The 22,642-nt window shown below is 40.4% G+C and overlaps 1 protein-coding gene across 3 annotated transcripts in view; it reads left to right on the top strand.

Moving 5' to 3' along the window:
- The first annotated feature begins 13,773 nt into the window (after positions 1 to 13,773).
- The window catches only part of SS18 (SS18 subunit of BAF chromatin remodeling complex), a 44,010-nt gene continuing 35,141 nt past the window's right edge, over positions 13,774 to 22,642 (top strand). For 2 of the 3 annotated variants that reach the window (XM_085052716.1, XM_085052714.1), the window contains exons 1-3: positions 13,774 to 13,957; positions 17,437 to 17,513; positions 18,621 to 18,705. In XM_085052716.1, coding sequence (XP_084908842.1) covers positions 13,889 to 13,957; positions 17,437 to 17,513; positions 18,621 to 18,705 — 231 coding nt within the window. In that variant the 5' untranslated portion in view covers positions 13,774 to 13,888. The remainder of the gene's footprint in view (positions 13,958 to 17,436; positions 17,514 to 18,620; positions 18,706 to 22,642) is intronic. The other variant, XM_085052715.1, reaches the window with a different exon arrangement.

The raw sequence follows: 22,642 nt of genomic DNA, 5'->3' as shown, positions 1-22,642 counted from the left end.
TGCCAAGTCAATCGCTAAACCATGTCCCTCAGTACCACACATACAGATCGTTTTAATATGTCCAGGGATTCTGACTTAACCACTTCCCCAAGCAGCCTGTTCCAATGTTCAACAACACTTTCAATGAAGAGATTTTTCCTTATCTCTAATCTAAACCTCCCCTGGCACAATCTGAGGCCATTTCCTCTTGTCTTATCACTTGCATGGGAGAAGAGACCAATTCCCACCTGGCTACGCCATCCTTTCAGGTAGTTGCAGAGAGTGATAAGGGCATCTCTCAGCCTCCTCTTCTCCAAACCAAACACCCTCAGCTCCCATAGCCATTCCCCATGAAACTTATGCTCCAGACCCTTTACCAGCGCTGTTGCCCTTCTCTGGACGTGCTCCAGGCACCTCAACGTCCTTGTTGTGAGTGGCTCAGAACCGGACACAGGATTTGAGGTGAATTCTCACCAGTGCCAGGTAGAATTAGGGGACAATCACTTCCCTGGTGCTGCTGGCCACACTGTTGCTGATCCAGGCCAGGATGCCATTGACTTTCTTGGCCGCCTGGCCACTCACTGGCCCATGTTCAGCTGGAAGTGATCTGATGAGGTGGGAAGGTCTGGAAAGCACACACACACACCTCAAAAGCTTGGCTCTAAGTGAGAAAGATAGATCAGAAAACTAACTGAACAAAGGAAAAAACACGGGAGGAACAGGCAGAAAAATAAAAATAACTGCATAACTTTCTCAAAGAGAACACTCCAGAACTAACATTCTGGTGATTATTCCAAATTTGTTGTGAAAATAAACTTACAGCATGGTTACTTTTTGCCTGTGGGGGAAAAAAAAAGGAAGAAAAAAGGAAACATAAACCCAAACCAAAAAACTGAGTACTGACTGGGAAAAGGACATGGCAAATCAATTTCATTAGGGCAAATGATGTACTCTCCTTCAAATGACAATGTTGTGTCCTTGTTTTCTTTTATCTTCACAAGTATCCCACTGTAGAAAACTATTGCTGGAGTAGTGTATTTAATTTCCACCTCCCTATGATCACATCATCTTGGATTAAGCAGGTGCCTGTTTTTTAGCTGAACTGCTGGCCTTCCACTGGGAATTCATAATTTGATTCACCTTTAATACATGAAGAGCACAAAAGCATAGAAATATAATGATTTCTGAGCCTGAAACTGCAATCTTGTTTCCTTATTTTAGTTCCATTGATATTAAAAAAAAAAAACCAACTGGTTTACTTGATCAAAAATTAAAAAGTGCCTGCAAAGAATACCTAGATTTATCTTTTGTTTCATTTGGTCATCAATGAAAATATGAAGACTTTTCCTCTTCCTATTCCCTACTTCACACTGTTCTCATATTTGAAGGGGGAGAGAGGGGTATTTTAAACTTTGAACAAATGTTAAAACTGAAAAATTAGTCTAATGTCAAAAGCATTAATGTAATGCAAATTAATTGTTTGCCCTCGTTAAACATTTGGGGAAATGCATTTACATATTGTTCCCTCCCCTATTTTTTCTGCACTGTTTCCAAAACATCCAAGTCAAAGTCACTTACCTTACTATCATATTGTGAGAGAAGAAATGCACACTGAATTTCAAAGTACACACTTGTTAAAATTTGTTATCCAAGCTGAAGACATAAAGACAGTGAACACCCTCTGGTGCTCTACCAGCCTCACAGAAAAAAAAAAAAAAGCATTCCTAATGTTCAAATATAATTTTCTGCATTTCAGTTTGAGCCTGTTACCAGGTCTTGTCACTGAGCACCACTGGCTCTGTCCTCTTTGCAGCCTTCCTTCAGGTATTTATAGACATTGACTTTATATCCCTGAACCTTCTTTCTCCAGGCTGGGCAGTCCCAACTCTCTCAGCCTTTCCTCATGGGTGAGATGCTTCAGTCCTTTTGTCATCCTTGGGGCCCTTTGCTGGACTCTCTCCAGTACATTCATGTCTCTCTTGTACTGGGGAGCCCAGAACTGGACACAGCACTCCAGGTGTGGCCTCACCTGAGCTGAGAGGAAAGATTGCCTTCCTTTAACCTGCTGGCAACACTTTGTAGAGGTAGTATTACAGTAACTATTAGGAAAAAAATGAGAATACTGTACTCTGATAATATTTTTAAGGCAAATTTTTGTATATACTATGAAGCCTGTGTTTTCCACTTGTGATAGAAACAGAAGCTATTAAGCTACAAAGGGACCACAACATGTCAGAAACACTGTGATAAGGATCACTACAGGATAAAACACTACTATAATTTTCATCATTTTCAAAGACAATGATAATGTGTTATACAACCCACACAAGTAGCATGTTGCCATACACCTTCCTACACTGCTTCCTGCATGAAATGTTCCCAACAGTGTCTTACACTATTATAAATCAGCAGCAACCATTATAGCTCCCAGCACTATCAATCTACAGAGACACCACAAAAGTCACCTAACATTGTACCACCAGATGTTAGGGGAGATTTCATACATCAAGTTGAATGCACAGGTGTCACCTGGAATAATTTTTGTGAGAAGATTTTGCATACCATTTATATAATTGTTTCCTATAGAGTCATTAATACATACCTGGAATGGCTGGTTTCTCTTTATTATAGCAAGTTCAGTGTTTTTCCACCAGATTTCACAGTGTAGCATACAATGAAGTCATTAAAACAAGTATATATACCAAATATTTTGCATTTTTATGAAGAAAAGATGCCCAAGCTTTTCTTGAAGCTTTTCTTGAAGCATTTATCAGTTACCTAGTGCTGGATGACTTTTTATCAAAGATGATTGCTAATTTGATGGTGTCCTTTGAGCTCCTGTAGAAACTTCAGGGTATTTCTGTTCCAAAAACTCTTACCCAGTTTTAGCATTGCCACCAATTGCAGAGGACAGAAAGGAAGGTGCAAATTTCACCCCAACACACATGAACTTACCTTCTGAAATCGATCTTACAAAGGCTCATGTACATTTTGTACTGGGACTCCCTCACTATCTCTGTGTAACATGCAGTGTAAAACTTGCCTGTCCGCCAGGTCAACAATTGCCTCTTGCAGCTCCTAGTTAGACTCTGCTAATGTTTCAGTAGTTCATCTTAGGGTATCTAGGAACATAAATACATGAGAACAGCAGTTGTCTACTATTTTCACAACATACATCTTTTTCTTTACATAAACTATTCTGGCAACTCTTGTTTGCCAAAACCTCTTCTGATCAACTATGGAAAGGACAAAAATTTCAAAACCTTTAACACAATCCTGTGAGCAATAGTTGAAGGAACTCAAATTCTGTCCATGGCAGAAGCATTCTGAGTAAGCTGGGATGTAGACTATTTCACTAACCCCCGTAGATCTATATTCAGCATTTTAGGAATGCCATGGCTGAATTTGGTGGGGTTTTTAGCAAAAACACCCAAAAAGCTCCATTTGAAAGAACTGGCAAAGTTTGGTACATATTTCTTTACATCAGAGAAGAAAAAAAAAAGGTATGCACAGGGTTTCTCTCAAACGGAATTCAAAACTTTTTCCAGTTTCATTGGCATCTAATTCGCTATCAGCTTCCCAGTGAATTGAAGAGTCTCCACATGGTCTGGTGTGCAAGGTTAACTTCTAGTGCTGTGTTTTCTTTTCTTGCATTATTGAACAAATATTTGTAGTGGTTCAAGGATTATCTTTCTCCCTCAGAAGTTTAATAATAAAAAAATTATTTTAATACAATAACACTAAAAAAAATCAGTAGTGTTTGCTCATCTAGAAGAGATGCAGAAGGTAGACAGAAAGCTTCACCTGGGTTCGCTGAAGAACTGATTATGACCTTCTTCACCTGTGCCATGACTTTGTCAACCAGTGGTATCCCTGGTGGTCCAACTGCCAACACACCTCCACCAATCCTGTGGACCAAGGTTCCATCAGCATTTTCTCCAAATTAAAATGAGAATGGCACAAAAGGTGTCCTGCACTGTTTACAGTGGGGAAATATTCAGAGGATGGAAAAGGCAGATGGGGGCAAGGGCTTCCCTGCTTTCTGTCTTTTGGGAAACACTCAGAGAACATGAGCAGCTATCCAATTAACTACTCTTGAGGCAAAAACTAGGGAATGAGGGGCCTGTACTGGCAGATCCCAGCAGGACAGGAAACCAAGAAGTTGTGATGGGCACATCACATATAGAAAGGTAGAAGACTGCAAAGTTAAACACTACCACTTTTGTTGGTAAGTGCTACTCTCTGCTCACCTTGGGGAAAATAAAACCACACAAACAAACATACAATAATTAAGAAAGGAGAAAAGAAGGAATTAGGACTTCTCATTACCTTTTGTCCATAACCTCCAGTTAAGAACCCAAATCTCTAAGGAAAAGGGAATTGTGAGGGAGATTATGGTAACAGCAAGAATGCTATTACCTGGCAAATTATCTAAAAGGCAACTTTCTCCACAAAGGTTCTTAAATAGAGACAACATAAAGTGTGTTGTGTTGCCACACACTTGCCAGTTCTAGCAACTATATTAAAGCATCAATAGCATTTAAACATTAAAGAAAATTGGCAAAAATATCAAATTGATAAAATTAGCACTTACAGTATCAACACAGTAATGACAAGTACATATATAATAAAACTACTCACTTAGAAACAAAGATAGGTCAATACAGAGGAGATAATCACAATTTGACTTTGTCTCTGCATTGTTTTCATTGGTGAACAAAAGCAGAGAAATTTAAAAAATAAATTAAAAAAATACAGAGAACATACATAAAATTAATGTAAGGCCTTAAAGGATCCTTATGTCCTTTAGTCCTTTGCCTCAAAGCCAATGTGATATTTGATTTTGCCTTCACCAAGGCACATATTTTTACAGGTCTGGGGGAGTTTTAATTCTACAGAAAAACTGTTCCAATTTATTCTAGGGCAGGGGAAGAGGACAGCAGCAGAGATTTAAGCCCAGAATTGTCTCCCAGGTCTCCAGAATAATTTCCACTATCATCCTTATTTAATGAATTCGATCTGTAGGTTAGCCTTTCTTGTCCCTTTTAGTCTGCCTATTGCCATTGGAATTAGTAAAGAGCAACTTCTGCTATCCAAGTGGTTTGTTCCTAATGGTGAGATGCAGATACCTAAAAGATTATATATATATAAGAACCACTAATTGTGAAACATCAAAATTATTTCCACTGGCCTTTAAGGAATCCCTTGGCTATATTCAAAACAGTTGTTTAGAAGCCTTCATGTCCTAGTACCAATCTCCCAAGCCATAGTGCCCATCTTCACAATATTCTTCATAAATTCATAGTTATTCAATTATCTTCATTGATTGAATCTTCATAAATTCAATTTTAAAGGTCTCCTATGTACCATATACTTGCAAGGCAATGTATTGTGGTGCAATAACTGGTAACAATACCAAAAGCCAAACAGATGTGATAAAGCAGTGCATACATTTTCCTCATAGTGTCTTCCTCTTGAAGCATGGTGACATTTTTGGTTTTGTGTACCCAACACAGCTGTATCCAGCCCTCAGATTCTATCCTGTTAAATAATACATTTTTCTTACCCCCAATATTTATGTTATGCAGAAGGGATGTTGTAATAACAAGTCTTTTCACAAGGACATTGGCAAACAGTTATGTGGAGGCTGTGTCATCCTCCCCAAATTATAAATAATAATGTCTGACACCTGTTAAGAAGGAAAAAATTCTAAGGTATGGTAAACATCACAGCAAGAAGTTTTGAAATTGCAAAAGTTGTGGTTTACAAATACAGTACAGAAAGGCAGCCCCTGGATAAAAGGCTTAAAAGCAAGTAGAAAAGAAAGGAAATAAGGTGGTTACAGCCATGAGAGCCCAGGCAGATAGCAAGTCAGCACAGATCAATGTGGTAAGTAGTATTCTCAGTATATTCACTGTTTGTAGGTGCAGTCGTGGCTCAGATGCTCTAAAAGTTAACTGCTGACAAAGAAGGGTAAAGGTGCTCCACTGTTCTGCCCTGTGAATCATCTTCCCTTTCTCTGACATCAAAACTTATCTGCTCCCAACCTGTGAAACTGAACAGGCAGAAAAATGCTATTAAAGAAAGGCAATTGTTTTTCTGCCAGTTTAGCTTCCTTAGACATCTTAAACTACATGATCAGAAAAGTAAAAGTGATGGCACAGGAGACAGAGTGGGAACACAAGTGAGTGTGGAGGGAACTGAAGGGAAAACATGGATTTTGGTAACAGCTGGCTGTGAGTTTCACTTAGCTGTAAGATAATGCCAGACTGCAACTTAAACACTGTCACTGGTTTCATAGGTGTTTTGGTGGGGATGAGTTTTGAAGGCAGACAATGATGTACCACAGACATTTATGAAAAGTTCCTTTTATAGTCACAGGTATAAAGAAAGAAAGGTGAAGACTGCTGCTTTGAAAACTTTTGAGAGAGACTAATGGAACGAATGTTAGAGTCAACATCTCACGAGCAGATAAGACCTTTGTTGCTTTCTCAGTTGTTTGAAACTCAGCACTTCCCCTCATAAAACCTTTTTCTTAAAAGATGCAAATAAATGAAAAAAGAAACCTGACCAGCACTGTGTCAGGTCTGGCAATGGACTGAAGAAATTAAATGAATGATAGGATCAGTGATAAATAAACAAGGATTTTGAGCTGAACATCTCAAGCATGACTGAAATACAACATAACCAACCCCTCCCTTGCTTAGTCAGTCTTCCTCAAGGATGCTCTCCTACCAGCATTAACAAACTGATGTATAAGAGGGCTAACAGGAGCGCATGTGGTTATTTCCTGGCAGAAATGTATCTTATGCAGCACTCAAGAGAGAAAAGTTCTTTAGTACACTATATACAAAACTCATCCCTTTTTTATGCAACTTCCTTTTGATAAATATTCTCCTTATCATTTACCGAAGACCAGAGCTTTGGCACATCACAACCAACATCAAAATACAGTTTTTAGAACTATTTTATATAACGTACACACAAATTATTACATGTATAAATATAGAAAAATACATATTATTTTAAAAGATAAAAACTGGTATTTTTGGTCATTTAGGAAGAATAACAGACTATGATTTCATACTTCTAACGTAAAATGTTTGCTCTTTTCAAAAGTCCAATCCAGCAGGTACATACAATCTAGCATCAGTTCTCCTTGTTTCAGAGGTCATAAAACTTCCATTTTAAATTATGAAAATGAAAGTTTTCATAGAAAATTCTTTGTTACATTGTCAACCATTAAAATTTTGTCCTCTGTTCTAGCCTTACAATTCATTAATTTGCTTACAAAAATCCGGTGTGCACCAAAAAATATCAGCAAACGTAGGAGATTTGACCAGACTTCACCAGATTTGACCACTCTCTCTTCCACTTAGCTTTCCCTGTCATCATTTCTGATTAATTAATTTTTTTGTTTTGTTTCCTTTCTCCAGAGACCAAAGTTACCTTAATTCTTCATTCATGGGTCATAATTAATTTTTCATGATAGTATCTAATCAAATTTCCTAGTTGATGCTGACCAAGTACTATGAGGAATTCTGAGAAAGACAAACATAAAGAAAAATAAAATCTGTGCTTATTATTTTCAATAAATACCTAAACACTGAGTCCTACAAAAGGTAATTATTCCAAACTGAATTATTCTCACTAGCTAAATCAGCAGGGTAAAATGATGCATCACGTATGGCAGAATCAAAGGCCTACTTGGAATGACTAAGAAAGAATATAGCATTTAGAAAACAGCATAATAAATCTATTTGAGTAATAGTACCTTATTCCTGCAAAAATATATACACAATAATAGCCACACTGTAAATATATTTACAAAATTACACAAAACCACATTTTGTCATTACCAGAAGACTAGGAGTATTTAATAATGATGGTTACACTCTAGGAAAATCCCTCCTTTTTTGTTCCTATAGAATCAACACAGAAAATACATAAGTATTATTATGGCCCACATTCCCATCAGCAAGGCTTCTAATTAGTCTTTTAACTTAGAATTTTTCTTACTGATACCTAGAGCAAACTCAACTTGATTTGCAGACTGACTTAATAGTAACATATATTGCTATTTTACTTGCAAAAGAATATATTGCAATTATGGGGTAACACAGTTTTAAAGTATCTTTTTGTATGAGAGGCATGCTTTAAAATTTCATGCTGAATAAAAGGAAAAGAGAGTGGTAAAAAGCATTGCTACATCTTTAAAATAAATACTAGAAATCAACATAGTTACTATTTTTTCTATGTTACTTGTAGGAAATTGCAGTCAATTTCTATTTGTAGGGTAGTTCAGAGGCAGTTTACCTATTTCTAGGATACACCCCTAGGTGTCTTCATCTTAAGACACAGGCCTAGAGTTCCTACCTTGCAAATACCAACTCTGGACTAAGAGTGGGAGGAGTTGTTGATACACCAAGTGGTATCTTTTGGATGACCCCAGAGGGTTGAAGAAGCAGTCAGACATGAACCTCATGAAGTTCAACAAAGGGAACAGCAAAGTCCTGCACTTGGGGAGGACCAACCCCATGCTCCAGCTCATGCTGGGGGATGACTGCTTAAGCAGCTTTGCAAAAAGTACCTGGGAGTCCTGGTGGACAAGGTGGCTGTGAGCCAGCAACGTGTCCTTGCCACAAAGGCCAAGAGCATCCTGGACAGCACTGGAAAGAGCACTGCTGGTGAAATGAGAGAGTCTTCTTTACCTCACAGGATCAAGCTCTCTGAAAGGAAATTGCACTCGACATAATTTGCACTTTCTATATTCCCTCAGGAAGTTGATTGGAATTGTGACAAGGTGGAAGTAACTGCCCTCTAGTTGTTCAGTTTTCTCCTCTGTCCTTCATGGTCTTGAGTCTTCAGAAGGCAGATGCTGGAGGTGATGGATTTGATGCAGAAGTGAGAGTCCCCAGAAGAACAGTATGACTCTCCACTGCAAATGTGTTGTCTTTTAACAGATACGAATATTTAGTGATTGCCAAGATCGTTGCTGCCTTTTCTTCAGCATGGCTTGGCAGTGCCTTCTCATGTTTGTCTTTTCTGCTTTGCTTTCAACATTCAAAAAATGAAGAATTTAGTGAACTGTAGCACTTTGCTTCTGTGCCCTAAAATAAAATATTAACCTCTAAGAATACTTGAGGAATTTTCAGCTCTAAGGAGGCTTAGATTAGATGTTCTGCTATTTCTTATTTATAGCGTATGTTCCTAGTAGCTGGAGATTCCCTTTTGAAGAATAAAATCAGGACATGGAAAGATTTTCACACTGCAGATATTGCACTTACTCCCATTAGTGCAAACTGCTGAACCTGCTGTGAGCTTCTTTATTCTAAATATTTATATTTGCAGACTAAAATGACAGGTAGTAGAATAAAAATTTAGCATACCAATGATTTTTTCCTGGGTTTGTTATTGCCACTCTGGAATATAGCAGAGCCACCAATATCCTTGTAGTGTGCTGTGCTGTTTGAGTACTTCATTTTATACTGAACATACACTTCAGGTGCTATTTTTATTACTACTCCATACAATAGCCAATGCAGAATAGGACAAAAAAACCCCAAAACCAGACAAGAAGCTGACAGAAAAAATTCAAGACAAATTTATCCTGTGTCATCCCTTTTAGGAAGCAAAAAGCACCATTTACACTAAAAACCACTCTGATATTGTTATGTATTTTGGTAACAAGTTACTGGTTTCTAAATAAACAGAATTTGAACATCAGCCGTTTACAGAAGCAGACCTTCAGGTGCAAGCTTCATTTTGCCACAAGATGAATTAACACAGAGACTGGGCATGTAGAAAATCCCAGAGAAGTTAGGAGATTACCAAATTCAGTTGATGAAGAAGTACCACATCAAAAATGGCATTTTTCCTTTTGCCATCTTCCTTTTTCATTTACTGAAAGATCCTTCTTCCTTGGGCTCTGCTCTGTTACCTGACGATATTGTTGATGCTACAAAGCACCAGCATAAACACCCTTTTCTTTTTCTTTTTTTTTAATTTCAAGATGAAAAAGTAGTCTACCCTGAAAAAGAAGCTCAAATTCACCAGTATCCTATTAGCAGTAGATCCTGAGCTATCATCCTTACTATAGTAAAGAAAATGGGTGAGTTTCTGTCATTTGAAGGGTGTGCATAAAATGAGGTGCTGTCACCAAAAAAAGCTGTTAAAAGCTTTGTCTAAGAAACACCTGGCTCACAGGAATCATTCTTAACTCTCATACCAAGACCTTTAGTCTTTAGGTTTCCAAACAAGTGGTGCTACCATAAAATTCTTTGCTGTCCTCTTTCCTGTAGATATAGCTTTATAAATACTAGATTGAATTTTTAAAAAAATTTACATGTACATTTGAAAATGTTGATGAATGAGCATTCTGTATTTTCCTTCTTGTGGATGGAAATGTCCATGACTCTGTGGAAATTCAGATAATAAAAGTGGCAGAAAACAACTTACATGGGAAAAAAATCTTTCAGGACTGATCCTCCTCTGTCTGCATTCGTCTCTCTCCAAAAAATATGACATACTCAAATGCACATCAACAAAAAAAACCCCTACACTGACAAAAAGTTGAAATAGAGGTGGAAGCAAGATCTCATCGAAACATATTTGCATTTGAAACTCTTGATGATGACTGAGATTTATGCATCTAAATTACAATTAAATAATGTTAAGGTTGTGAGTAACTCACAAGAGCAAAGAAATGTGCAATTAAAGGGAAAATATACCATATGTCCTTTGATATCTAGGCATATTGCAGTGCATTAAGGAAGTCATAAAAGAGACACCCTGTTGTGGTTATGTGTTCTGAGACATGTGGCACATTTCCATTGTAGCTATCTATTTCCCTGCTTGTATGCATCTGTGCCATTATTTAAATGTTGATTTTGAATGTGAATTTCCCTTTGCATGGTAAAAAAAACAGAGCTACAGACTTGTTTTTTTCAATGTTTCTTTAGATCTGTCGCTATTTATGAATGTGCAAGTCCAAAATGTTAAACACATGAATGAAAAAACATCACAAATGGCTAAAATAAAAGGATTTAACTTAATCCTCAGACAAAATTAGGCAAAGGAGATCGTTTTAGTGACTATGAATGAATGATCTTATATCTTCCCTCAAGAAACTGACAGAGTTTAATTCCAAACACTGTTCTCCTATATTTTGCACGGAAAGAGCAATGTACTAAAAAAAAAAATCATGTATTTAGTTTAGACCATTTGGGAAAATACAATGGGAAATTACTCCTTTCATTTTAAGGTTTCTCACCTGTGGCATCCCACAAGCCTTTTTTTTTTTTTTTTTCCCCACAACTCAAAACCAGCCTGAAAGTGTGGAAGAACAAAATGGAATATTCAGTTCCTGAGAGCAGTGTTTATGTGGCTGGCATTAACCCACATAGTCTCAAACACTGTGATCATCAAGACACCCCAGTGCAAAATCCTTTATACACAGTGGTTGGGTAACCAGAGCATGATATCTGGATGTCATACTTGTGGAAACAGGAAAACATGTTCAGTATACTTCATAGATACATGTTTGCTATGCCTGCAGCCTTGGGACACTTTCAGATACCTCACCAGTTCTCTAGGGACATGTATATGCTAAAAAAATAGGTTTTCATAGTTCTGTTAGTAACTGGATAGGAGATGGTTGGTTCTGATTACACATTGATTTGGCCATGGCCATAATGCATTCTTCATTTGTAGGGCTCTTTGCTGCTGTTTGTAGAAACTAAAAAAGTACCAATTTGAACACTCAGATATTACAACAGTTACCCTCTGAGTTCACACCAAGACTACGTAATAATAACCATGAATCACCATGAAGCATATCAACTTTAGAAAAAACTGGTTTCCTCAAACCTTCCTTTTAGTACTGTTGATTTCCTACAAGTATTATAGTGATGATGATGATGATGATGATAAAGTGTGTGGGAGACAGATAAAGTGTGTGGGAGACAGAAAAAAATGGACCAAAATGGTCCAAGAAATGGACCGCAGTGATGAGTGAAATGGTTAGAAACACAAAGAAAGTAATGGACATGCTGGCATTGCTCCATCTCAGCAAGACCTACAGTGCAAGGATTGGGCCACAGATATTCCTGAAGAAAAGCAAGCCAGATTAGCATCACACCAACTCAGGGTTCTGTATAATTTGAATAGACAGGGCAGACGAAGTGCCATTCTGGTAACAAAGAGCATCAGGCCCAGGTGGCAAGCCCTTGGGGAGCAGGATGCTGTAGGAATGCAACAACAGCTTGGAGCCAGCAGCCCTGGAACTGGTTGTCAAGGGAAAAAAGCAGGGGGTGATGGGCAGTCACAGCACACCCTCGGAGAGCAGAGCCAGCAAGAGTAATCATCATGGGGCTGGGGACAGGAGCCAGCCCAGGCACAGTCCGAGGAGAGAGCATGCCAGTTGGGAAGCAGCTGCACAGCCACGGGGTGGCCATGGATGCCACTGACAAATGTGTGCTGTAACCAAAAGGGCTGGCTAGGGCTGGAGGGAAGAGCCAGGGCCTTCCGCCAGCAACAGCTGAGGAGCAGAGCAAGCAGTGCACGAGTGAGGACCGAGATTCACCTTCTGTGGCGTGGGCTGTGCTATCCTGTCACTGGGCAGTGTGTCCTTCCAACGACGGCAGCACTCACACCTCTGCCAGCTGAGGGAGAGGGGATCAGTTGGCTAAAGGCAAGGAATTCTCTACCCACAGCCTATAGTGGCACTGGAATGCACACGGACTGAGCAACTGATGTGCCCAGGAAAAAGCAATTTTAAAATGCTTTGGTTGGGGACTTTCAATGTCCCTGTACCCATCACCCGCTGCCAGCTCTTCATTCCTCCAAAAATTGTCTTAGACTTTGCAAACTTGTTCATGAAGCTCTTTGGCAACACGGACATTCCCTCCACTGGCTGCACTGAAATAAATGAGGGCTGGTCTCAGGACTTCCAGCGTCTGTAATTTATATTTAATGTTGCAGCCGGTGCTTCCCCTTGCTCTGTTTCACTCTCACGGCAAGGATGCTGCAGCCGCCCAGCTCATCGGGGACAGCCGCCCCACGCCCCAGAGCAGCCTGTTCACTGCTCTGCCACCCTCCATGTAACGAAGTCCTTCCTCATGTTGAGGTGGAAACTTGTTGTGTTTTAGTTTATGGCCAATGCTCCTTGTCCTGTCGCTGGGCATCACTTTCTTAGCACCCGCCTGTGACATGTTTATATGCATAAATGAATCGTCTCTCCCCTTCAGAGACGCTCCAGACCCCAAATGTGCTCCCCCTCCACCTGCGAGCACTTCCCTCCAGCGTCTCCCGTCCCGTCCCGTCCCGTCCCGTCCCGTCCCGTCCCGTCCCGTCCCGTCCCGTCCCTTCAGGAGCTGCCGCCACCGCGGGCTGCCCGGGTGCAACCAACTGCGGCGCTGGGCAGAGGGGGGAGTAGAGAGCGCCGCCCGGCACAGCCCGAGCGTGTCCCCTGCAACGTGCGCTCCACAGCGCTGTCATCCCCCCAGCCGGCCGTACCACTTCCCTGCTCTGAGGCGCGTCGGGCAGGAACGTACTAACGCGGCAGAGCGAAAGGGGGTAGTCAAGAAAGGCGCCTGACAACACTACTGGGGGGTCACGTTCGGAGTCGCTCAGCGTCAGCTCCCGGTCCCGTTGTTCTGGCCGAGCCATGCGGGGCGGCCGCGGTGTCATCGAGGCGCCCCCTCGCCACCGGGAAAAGCGGGGAGGAGCCGCCAGTCCTCCTTAATCCCTTCCCTCGGCGGGATGGGGATGGGCCGTCCCACCGGGCGCGCGCCCCCGCCCCCCCGCGCGCCGCGTTCTTCCCGGATCGCGGCCGCTGCTGGGTCCGCGGGGCGCGCGCGCGAGCGGGCGGGAGCGGGGCGGACGCGGAGCCTCCCGGCACCCGCCAGACATGTCGGTGGCGTTCGCGGCCCCGAGGCAGCGGGGCAAGGGCGAGATCACGCCGGCCGCCATCCAGAAGGTGAGGAGGGCGCGGGGAGGAGGGCCCGGCCCGGGCGGCCCCGGGGGCTGCAGCTGCCGCTTCCTGCCGCGCGGGGAACGGGGGCGGCGGCGGCTGCGGCCCGGAGCGCCGAGGCCCCGGCGGGGAACGGAGGCGGCCGGGCCGCGCTCGCTGTGTCCGGGGCTCGGCCCCGCGGGACGCTGCTCCTCTCTCTGCGCTTGGACACTTGTTGGAGGGTCCCGGGGCCGGCGGGAGGCGCCGGGCGGGGGCGGGCGATGTGCCTGGCCCCCCCAGCCCCCATCTTTCTTTCTCTACTTGAGCTGCCCCGATCGCCCCCGCGGGCCTGAATTAACCCGACGACTCGGCCTGGAAGTGGAGGAGTCGAGTTAGTCTTTCCTGCGGGGGGGGCTGACAGTGGCACCGTGGCCGGGTTGTTCCAGATGCTGTGCCTGACTCGGGGCGCTGCGAGCAGGCGGAGGTTCCAGTTCCCAAACTTGGTCGGCCTGGTAGTTAAGGCTCCCTCCCACTAAACCTTAGGTGTGATTACAGAACATTGCGGTCGGAGCCAATGACAGCGGCTCCGGACGACTCCACTTAAGCTTTTGTGGGAGGCAGCAAGTTAACTCGCTAAAGCGATCAAAGCAAACCACATACAGGATTTGTAGTAATCTACAGTGTTTTGCATCAGGAGCAGCAAAGGAGCTTGTTCAAGTTCACTCGTAACTCTGTGGTATTTGGAAACTTTACCGAAGACTCGCACTATCATTGGTGTGGATAGCCATGGATCGAACAGATGTCAGATTGCTACAAGCTCCTTATGTGGGGCAGGCTTTTGGGTCGATACACCTAACCTCTGATTTAATAAAGAATTAGAGCCTTAACAAAGTAAGTGCTGCAGCAGTATGGACCTCAGAGAAGACCCCAGAGTTATAATGGAGACCTCCAGGGTACTGTAGGAGAAGTCAGTGTTTGGGAATTGTAGGTGAAAAATGCATATCCACTGGGTGGAATGCTGCACAAAGGTAGTCAGTAGAGACTTAAGGTCACTCAGGTGCACATGGAGAATACAGACGATTAAATTTCTTTTGTGCTGTAGTCAAACCATTAGTTTGATGGTGGTGTGCTGGCAAAATCCTGTTGTTAAAGCTGAAGATATTTTGTAATGTACATAGACTGTCAGAAGCCTTGAAGGTATCCTCACCCAGCTGGAAAATAAATTCTCTTTCGATGGTAGGTGTTACAACTATTTCAATTTTCTGTCAGTAAATGCTCAGTTAAACTTGTATAAAACGTTGTCTGCAGCCCCATCTAGGATACAGTTATATTCCTTCTTGTTCCCTTTCCTCTTAGCCCCTACCATTCCTGCCTTCCTCTCACCCCTTCCTCCCCAAGAGGTCCAGCTTACATGGCTGCAGTGAAGAATGCAACCATCTAATGGGCAGTCTCAAGGTCTACCTGCCTTCTAAGCCTTATGAATCTGCTGCTTTCCTCAGGATTGTGGGAGACATTCTGAGGAGAGCCTTGACTCACAGCTTCTTTTTCAGGTGCTCTATTAGACTTTGGTATCAAAGGTATTATCTCCTTTTCTTCCTTTTTTTTTATTCCTGGTGAGAATGGCCACTTCTTACAAATTTAAAGTTACTACATGTGTCACGTGCCAGTGTAGGAGTGGATTTGTGATCCTCTTCAGAGAGGGAGTTGTAGCTTTTCCTATTTTCTGGGACTCACATAGTAACTGAAAATACTGCAGTTATATCTGTGTGAAGTGATTAATGATTGTGTTTCCAGATCCAGCAGTTTCAGGCAAAATACTTGCACTGGGATCATTCTAGTCCATTCTGGTGAATTGATGGTTAGAGTTTAAGAAAATGTGGCTGGCTGGCTCCTTCTTACACGAATAGAAGTCCTGAGTGGACTGCATAACGTTTCTGACTCCCTGCTCTTTTCATAGGGGAGATGGATTAGGCAGAAAAAAAGTGTCAGTACTTTTTTCGTTCCCTTCCTGTAGAATTTGTTAGGGGAAATAAAGCCTGTGTAATGATGTTGTGCTTTCCTTGTTGAAGGATGAGCCTAGTCATGGCTAGTTTCAGCCATGTTTGGAACAAGAAGAGAATCTATGGCATGTTTAAGATTCTGTTTTGTGAAATTCAGCAGGTGGGTAAAGGGATCTAAACTAGCTCTCCAGTGAGAGAAAGCAAAGGAATAAATTGATGCAAATTTTTTAATTTGGCAGTAAGTTTTCCATTTCATTCAGTTGACTTGGATAACTTGGCTGGTGGCTCAGATTAGCCATGGTTCTGCTGAATCTTGCCTGATCAGAGTGCAGGACTTGAGCTAGAAAGACAGGTGTGGGCACATACACTCTAGGAGACCAGGGTGCACTTTTTTTCCTGTTTACAGAGCTTGACACACTCTGACTTTGTGAACTTATTGCAGAAAGTTGTGAAATTGGTTGTTTCCCATGATTTGTAGAGCTACTCTTTTTTGTTCAGAAAATTCATTAGTAGGTATTCATTTTCATGGACATTTCTGATGTATAACAGATTTATTGTGCTCATTTGTTCTGGTTCTGGCCACAGTGGGATTAATTCTTGCAGTAGCCAGGAGAGGTCATGGTGTGGCCCAGGGGTTTATTTCATACCACTTCACTTCATTTTTCCAGCAATGGGTGAAGGCGTCACACAGTGTGTTGTAGTCAGGTATTGTCGGGAGTTCCATGTGGTGAGCACTTGAGTGTGAATCATTTGCCTCTCTTGTACCCTCCATTCTTAATATTTTTGCTGTTACTGTTTGTTTTTTATCTCAGTGCTATTTCCAGTAAATTTTTCTTATCTCAACTGCTGATCATAACCTTTTGTACCTCCAGTTCTTCCCTCCACCCCACCAGAGGGGAGACGGGTGCATGGTTTGGAGTGTTTCAGTGGGAACACTAAATTAGGGAATACCATTTCTCAGCCACAACACCATTATACCAACTATTTTTAAAATGCAGCTTAGCTAGAGATTCTTCATGTAAGTATGGCCTAACTTTCCAGTGCATTTCCTTTGAACAAATTTGATCAGCTCAGTTTGCATCAATAATAATTTTAGTGCCTTTGTAAATTAAATTTATAGGCAGTTGCAGGTTTTAGAAGGAGAAGGGAAACTTGGGGCATAGACTTTTAAGTGAATTTTTTGTTAGCAATCATATGAAGGAACGCAGAAAACTTAAAACTTTGTAAGAACTTGGTGCAGAATAGGCATAGGTATTTGAGCAGGGTGCTTCATGTAGCTACTGATAGTAGTGCTATGAAACCCTTAAGACAAAACCTTTAAAACTAATCAGAGGGGGGAAATGGGAGCAAAACAGTGTTCTGTAAATAATTGGTGAAGTAGAATTTTCTGGATAACAACTGTTTTTTGTTGCTTTTAAAAACTGAGGAGCAAGACTTAAACTTATCATTAGTTTCATTCCACAAAGAACATGAAATTTACTCCAAACTTCTTCTTTATTGTTTCAGATGTTGGATGAAAATAACCATCTTATTCAGTGTATAATGGACTATCAGAACAAAGGAAAGACTTCTGAATGCTCTCAGTAAGACTTTTTAATCCATATCTACTGTGGACTGGGTGAATTTCCATCTAGAGCACCATTCGTGATTTGTTTAGCTTACCTTACAGGAGAACTGTGCTGTGAAGAAAAGTATTGCTACAGATACTATACTTAAAATTTAGGGGGATGAGGGGGGCACGTTGTTTGCTGTATGAGTGTCACTTCTGTCACTGAAATGTTGCAACTTGCCTACTGCAAGTTGGTGTCATGATGATGCTCATAAAAGTTAGGACTGTATAACAAAGATCTTTTTCCTCTGTATTGTAATTACATTGTAGGAAAGAGGTAGTTTTGTGTGAAAAATTCTCAAAATCATGTAGGAAAATTGACTTTTTTTCTTCCTGATAGCATTTTTGAAAACTACCTGCTTTTCACTTGCCCAAGAACAAACAAGCTTGTCTTAAAAGTTTGGCTTTCCAAAATGTCCCACCGGGACTTGCTGTCTAGTGGGACCTTTGGAGAGTTTCTGAGAGAACAAATTGTTAAGGAGTGTTATTTTCCCATTAGTCTTTTTGGGCATGAGTTAGGGTATTAAGCTGTCTGCAAGCCTGTAGTTATGTGCTAGTAATCTGCTCCAACTTTCAAGGTTGTTTTTTGTGACTGTGGACTAGATATTGGGAATCAAGACTGTGGTTCTTTAGCAGAAAAATTATTTCATAGCAAACTTCCAAAGCTCTGGGTCCTGATGAAATATGGTCACGATTGACATAAATCAGTGATATCTTGCATATGAGGACATAATAGAAAACTTTTTTTCTCTAGTGTTTGTGATGGAAATTATACCAGACACATGTCTTCTGGTGATTTAGTTTAAGGCAGGAATTGAAATAGGTGAGAACAGTGTCACCCAGCTTTAGACTTTTTTTCATAGCAAGACAGTAGTAGAGAAGAGATAGGCACAGATTTGATGGAGACATTGGGAAAGATTGCATAATAGATAAGTGTGAGGGAAAAGGCTTGAGATTCATAGTAATGGTATCTTGTAAGTCTCTTGAGTCTTGTTTTACTCTAATATGTAGAATTGTAGTAAGTTCTGATGTTACTGTATTTGTGAATTGAGGTTTTTTTTCCCTTTGTTTATTTTGATAGATACCAGCAGATGCTGCATACAAACTTGGTTTACCTAGCTACTATAGCTGACTCCAACCAGAACATGCAGTCTCTACTACCAGCAGTAAGTACAAAACAGTGTAAAAGTAGAGAATTACATTTCATTTGGATTCCAGAAAGGAGGGAAAAAAACCCCAAAAAACAAATAAACCAAAAACCAACCAACCAAGTGTTTGAGATGATGACCAAACACTTGGCCTCTGATGTACTGTCCACTGAATACATGATGCTGTATTTGGAATAATCTCATTCCTTAGGCCTTGCTTAAAATCTGACTTGTTTAACTATAAACTGTTACTGTGAACTAGCTGTGCAATGCACAATTATCTGGCCTGCCTCAATGATAGATTTTTTTTTCCTTTTTTTTCTTTTTTTTTTTTTTTTCCCTCAGCTGAGAACTCTAGTGTTATGGCTCTTAGTCAACTCCTGCAATAGTACTCTTTTTCCTCTTAGGTTAGGGAAAGGTGGGGAATGGGATTTTTTTATTATCTTTTTATTTTCCACTGGAATATCATCCATTCTCTCTCCTCACTGGAACTAGGCTGGGTAATTTTTTTTCTAGTTTTCTACCTTCTTCACTTCTAGGTGAGTCTCAAATTTTCTGCCTTTCTCCTTGCTGGAAATCAGCTCTTTTTGTAAGGTGGATGATGGTAATATGAAAGAAATAAGGGCTCACAGGCTTAACTTGAAACACCGCATCACTTTACATCTCTTGGTTATTACTTCCTATCTTTTTTTACTCTGAATTTTTTCTGAGTATTCTGTATTTCTGTATTCCTGAACTCTGTATTTATAAGATGCCTCAAATTTTTCCCCTTTTCCATTGTTTATGGAGCAGTAAGAAAAGAAACAGCAGCATTAAAATAGCTTGCTATCTGTTTGCTAATCAGAAAGCTTGGGGAGTTCATTTTGAGTAACACAAGGAAGTTCTTTTTTTTTTTGGTAATAAGACTTTTCTTGAATTAATATAGTCTTGATTCATTTCTGTAATATGAAGCTAAAAAGAATGTCTATAAAACAGCCATTCCTAGATACCAGTTTTCACCAACTGAAATTGAATTACTTTTTCTTTGGTCTCTGGAGAAGTGTTCTCCAATCATTGCTACTAGCGAAGCATCCTTTCAAGTTGGTACCTAGAGGACTATAGAAACAGTGCTTCATTATGTCCAACCTGTTGTGCCTGTAGAGGTTTCTCTTTTTATAAATCCATGCTTGTAGCTGAGGGGGAGGGAGAGAAACCTTTAAGAGGGCTGTGTGTGTTCCTCCAGTAATATGTTTTTGGAGGCTTAATTCATATCCTGGTTCTGATGACAACTGGAAATGAATTTGACCTTATCCTGGTCCCTGTTGGACAGCCCTGTTGTTAAAGTTGAATGTGATGACATTCTCTTCTTAAAAGAAAATGAAGATAGGGCTGGGAAGGGCTTTTGCAGATCTGAAGTGTGTTTCTGATCTTCATTGTGAGGAATATTCCAGGTACTGAGAAAAATAGCATAGTGTGTGTTTGAGGGGTAGAGGGAGTCTCTCTTGGGCAGCTGAAGAAGGGAATGAAAAGGTAGCGTCTTGGATTTTCTTTCAGAAATATAAAATAAAATTTAGATCCTCAGTCTTACCTAAATGTAGATGCTCTGACCTACTGAGTTAAATCTTTGAAGATTGTCCTGAAATATAGCATAATCAGACAAGATGATTTGTTGGAGTGTACAAAAAATATTCTTTGAATTCTTTCTGTCTTCCTTCTAAATTTTAGCTAATAGGATTTAGGAACATGTGAGCTATCATGTTTTCTTTCTTTTTTCAATGCAAGATAAACTACTTCAGAGTCCTTTCCTCCACTGGCTTTCCATGTAGGAACTGATGAGGCTCATGTTGACTTGGAAGTAGGATGTTTCTCTTCACCATGCTTGTGTATCAGCAGTTGATCAGTCTTACTAAATTCAAGGTGTGGATGATAACAGTTAAATGTGGAGCAAGATAGTGTGCATGTAGACATCTACTTTTTTAATACTAGAATACATCAATTTTATGATACTATTATTGCAGTTTCTTTCCACATAAGTTAGGAGACCTTGAGTCTGGGTAGCTTTTGAAATTGGGTTGTGTCTCATCTATTCATTTCTGGAAGATTGTTCCCTGGAGTAAACTGTATTTTCTTTTTTGTTTATTGTTTTAAACAGATAAATAAACTCCCAAGAAATTTCACAGCTTCTAAAACATTTCATAAAATGCTTTAAAGTAATAAAAAGTAGTAGTTATGTGTTAAAGTGAGGTTGCAAAGAGAATGCTTCTGTTCAGGTATCATTCACACTGACCAAAAGACCTAAATGAGCAGGTTAATTGAAGTTTTTAATAGAAGCAAAAATTAACTGAATGAGGACTTCATTGTATCCTCTAACAATATTCCTTAGACTTAATGCTTTATGTTAGGAAAAATGCTTGTAGTTGGCTGCTGTGCCTCTTTCCTTGTCTTTCAGAATTCACTGTTCATGAAATGACTGGTGCAGTTTCTGAAACTCTGGTCTTGCCGTAGAGAACAAGAAGTGTAGTGACCCAACAGTGCTGTGTGGAGAAATGTTTATATAACAGGGACTGGAAGTGTGGAAAAGGTGAAACAGGTGAAGCAAGCACTGCAGGGTCTGGGTGAAGGGAGCTATAAAGACTTTTAACTCCAGAGTCATAACAAAGCTCTTGTTGTTTTTGTATGCCTGCTAGAGTATTAAATTACGACTTTTGGGGTAAGACACCTTCTTTCACATTAAAAGACAAGGTGTGAGGTATTTGAGTCAACCAGTCTTTTCTTAGCTGTGTGAACAGCATTATTAAGGGCAGGGCTGTGTTCACAACCTGCATAAGGGCAGTGACTAACTCCACATGAGAAGTTCATGCAACTTTTTGCTGCCTCTTTCTGAGTTGTGGCAGGTATTCTCTTTCGTGGATAACTCTTGGTCAAGAGTCTCTTTACCATCATCTTAGGAGATAAGCTAGCTTCCTAAAAAGGGCTTGCGCCAGGAGGAACGCAACACTTGCATTCTTGTGATTTTTCACTGGTGCTGCTTTTGAGGGAGGCTACAGCAAGGTATTGATGTCCTTGAGCTGTAGAGAGCAAAGATACAATTAAAATGGTGGTGAGGCATTGTGTGTGTTTCTAAACACATGAAATTTCAAACTGCAGAACAAGCATCTTGTTCTCCTTGACTTTTATTATTTTCTGGAGTGCTTTAGTGGCCTTAAGAAGTCACTGCTGACTACTGAATAAAAAAACCCCAGCTTTTCTACTTGGATGTCTTTCCTCTCTTACATGTCTTCAATTTGCTAGATATTTTCAAGGAAACAACCTATGACCATCACTTCATTTGGTATGTGGTGGGAAATTTTCCATTCTGTAATGGGCAGATATTGATGTCTGCAGGAATTTTTTAGGAACATTTGTGTGGAGGATTTTGTGGGTTTTTGTTTGTTTTAATAGAGGAAATGGTATTTTTTTCAGTTTTTCTTGCTTGCATTCTGTCAACATGCAGAGCACAAGATTTCAGTGTGTATTTCAAGAAGGTGCTGAAAATAAGTGCTTCTGATTATTACTCACTTGTGTAACATACAGTTTTCTTTTATGTTGAAAGTGCCAGTTTCTTCCAGTACCAAGCTACACTCTGTATGTGTAATGACTTCCAAGAAAACTTATTGTGTCCAAGTTGTAGAAGAATCTGGATATCACATTAAATATTATATATATATATATATGTATATATATATATAATTAAATATTTAGTTCTTCTAAATTCCGTAATATTGGAAAGGTTATTAAGGAAAGGTTATTAATAAGCTTTCTATTAATTTTTTTTTCTTGAGCCATTTATTTCAAAATTAAAGCTTTTTGTGGCATCCCTTATTGTGTGCTGTTCCCAAACATGTAGGACAGATCAGCAAGGAGTCCCAGCCACTTTAGTTATAAAATACATCTATAGAGAATAATGATGCCTTTTATAAATGCCTAATATCAACAA

This window comes from Lichenostomus cassidix, chromosome 2 (assembly GCF_008360975.1).
Source record: "Lichenostomus cassidix isolate B80296 chromosome 2, HeHo_3.0, whole genome shotgun sequence".
Taxonomy (NCBI): domain Eukaryota; kingdom Metazoa; phylum Chordata; class Aves; order Passeriformes; family Meliphagidae; genus Lichenostomus; species Lichenostomus cassidix.
This window is presented reverse-complemented; position numbering and strand designations above follow the sequence as displayed.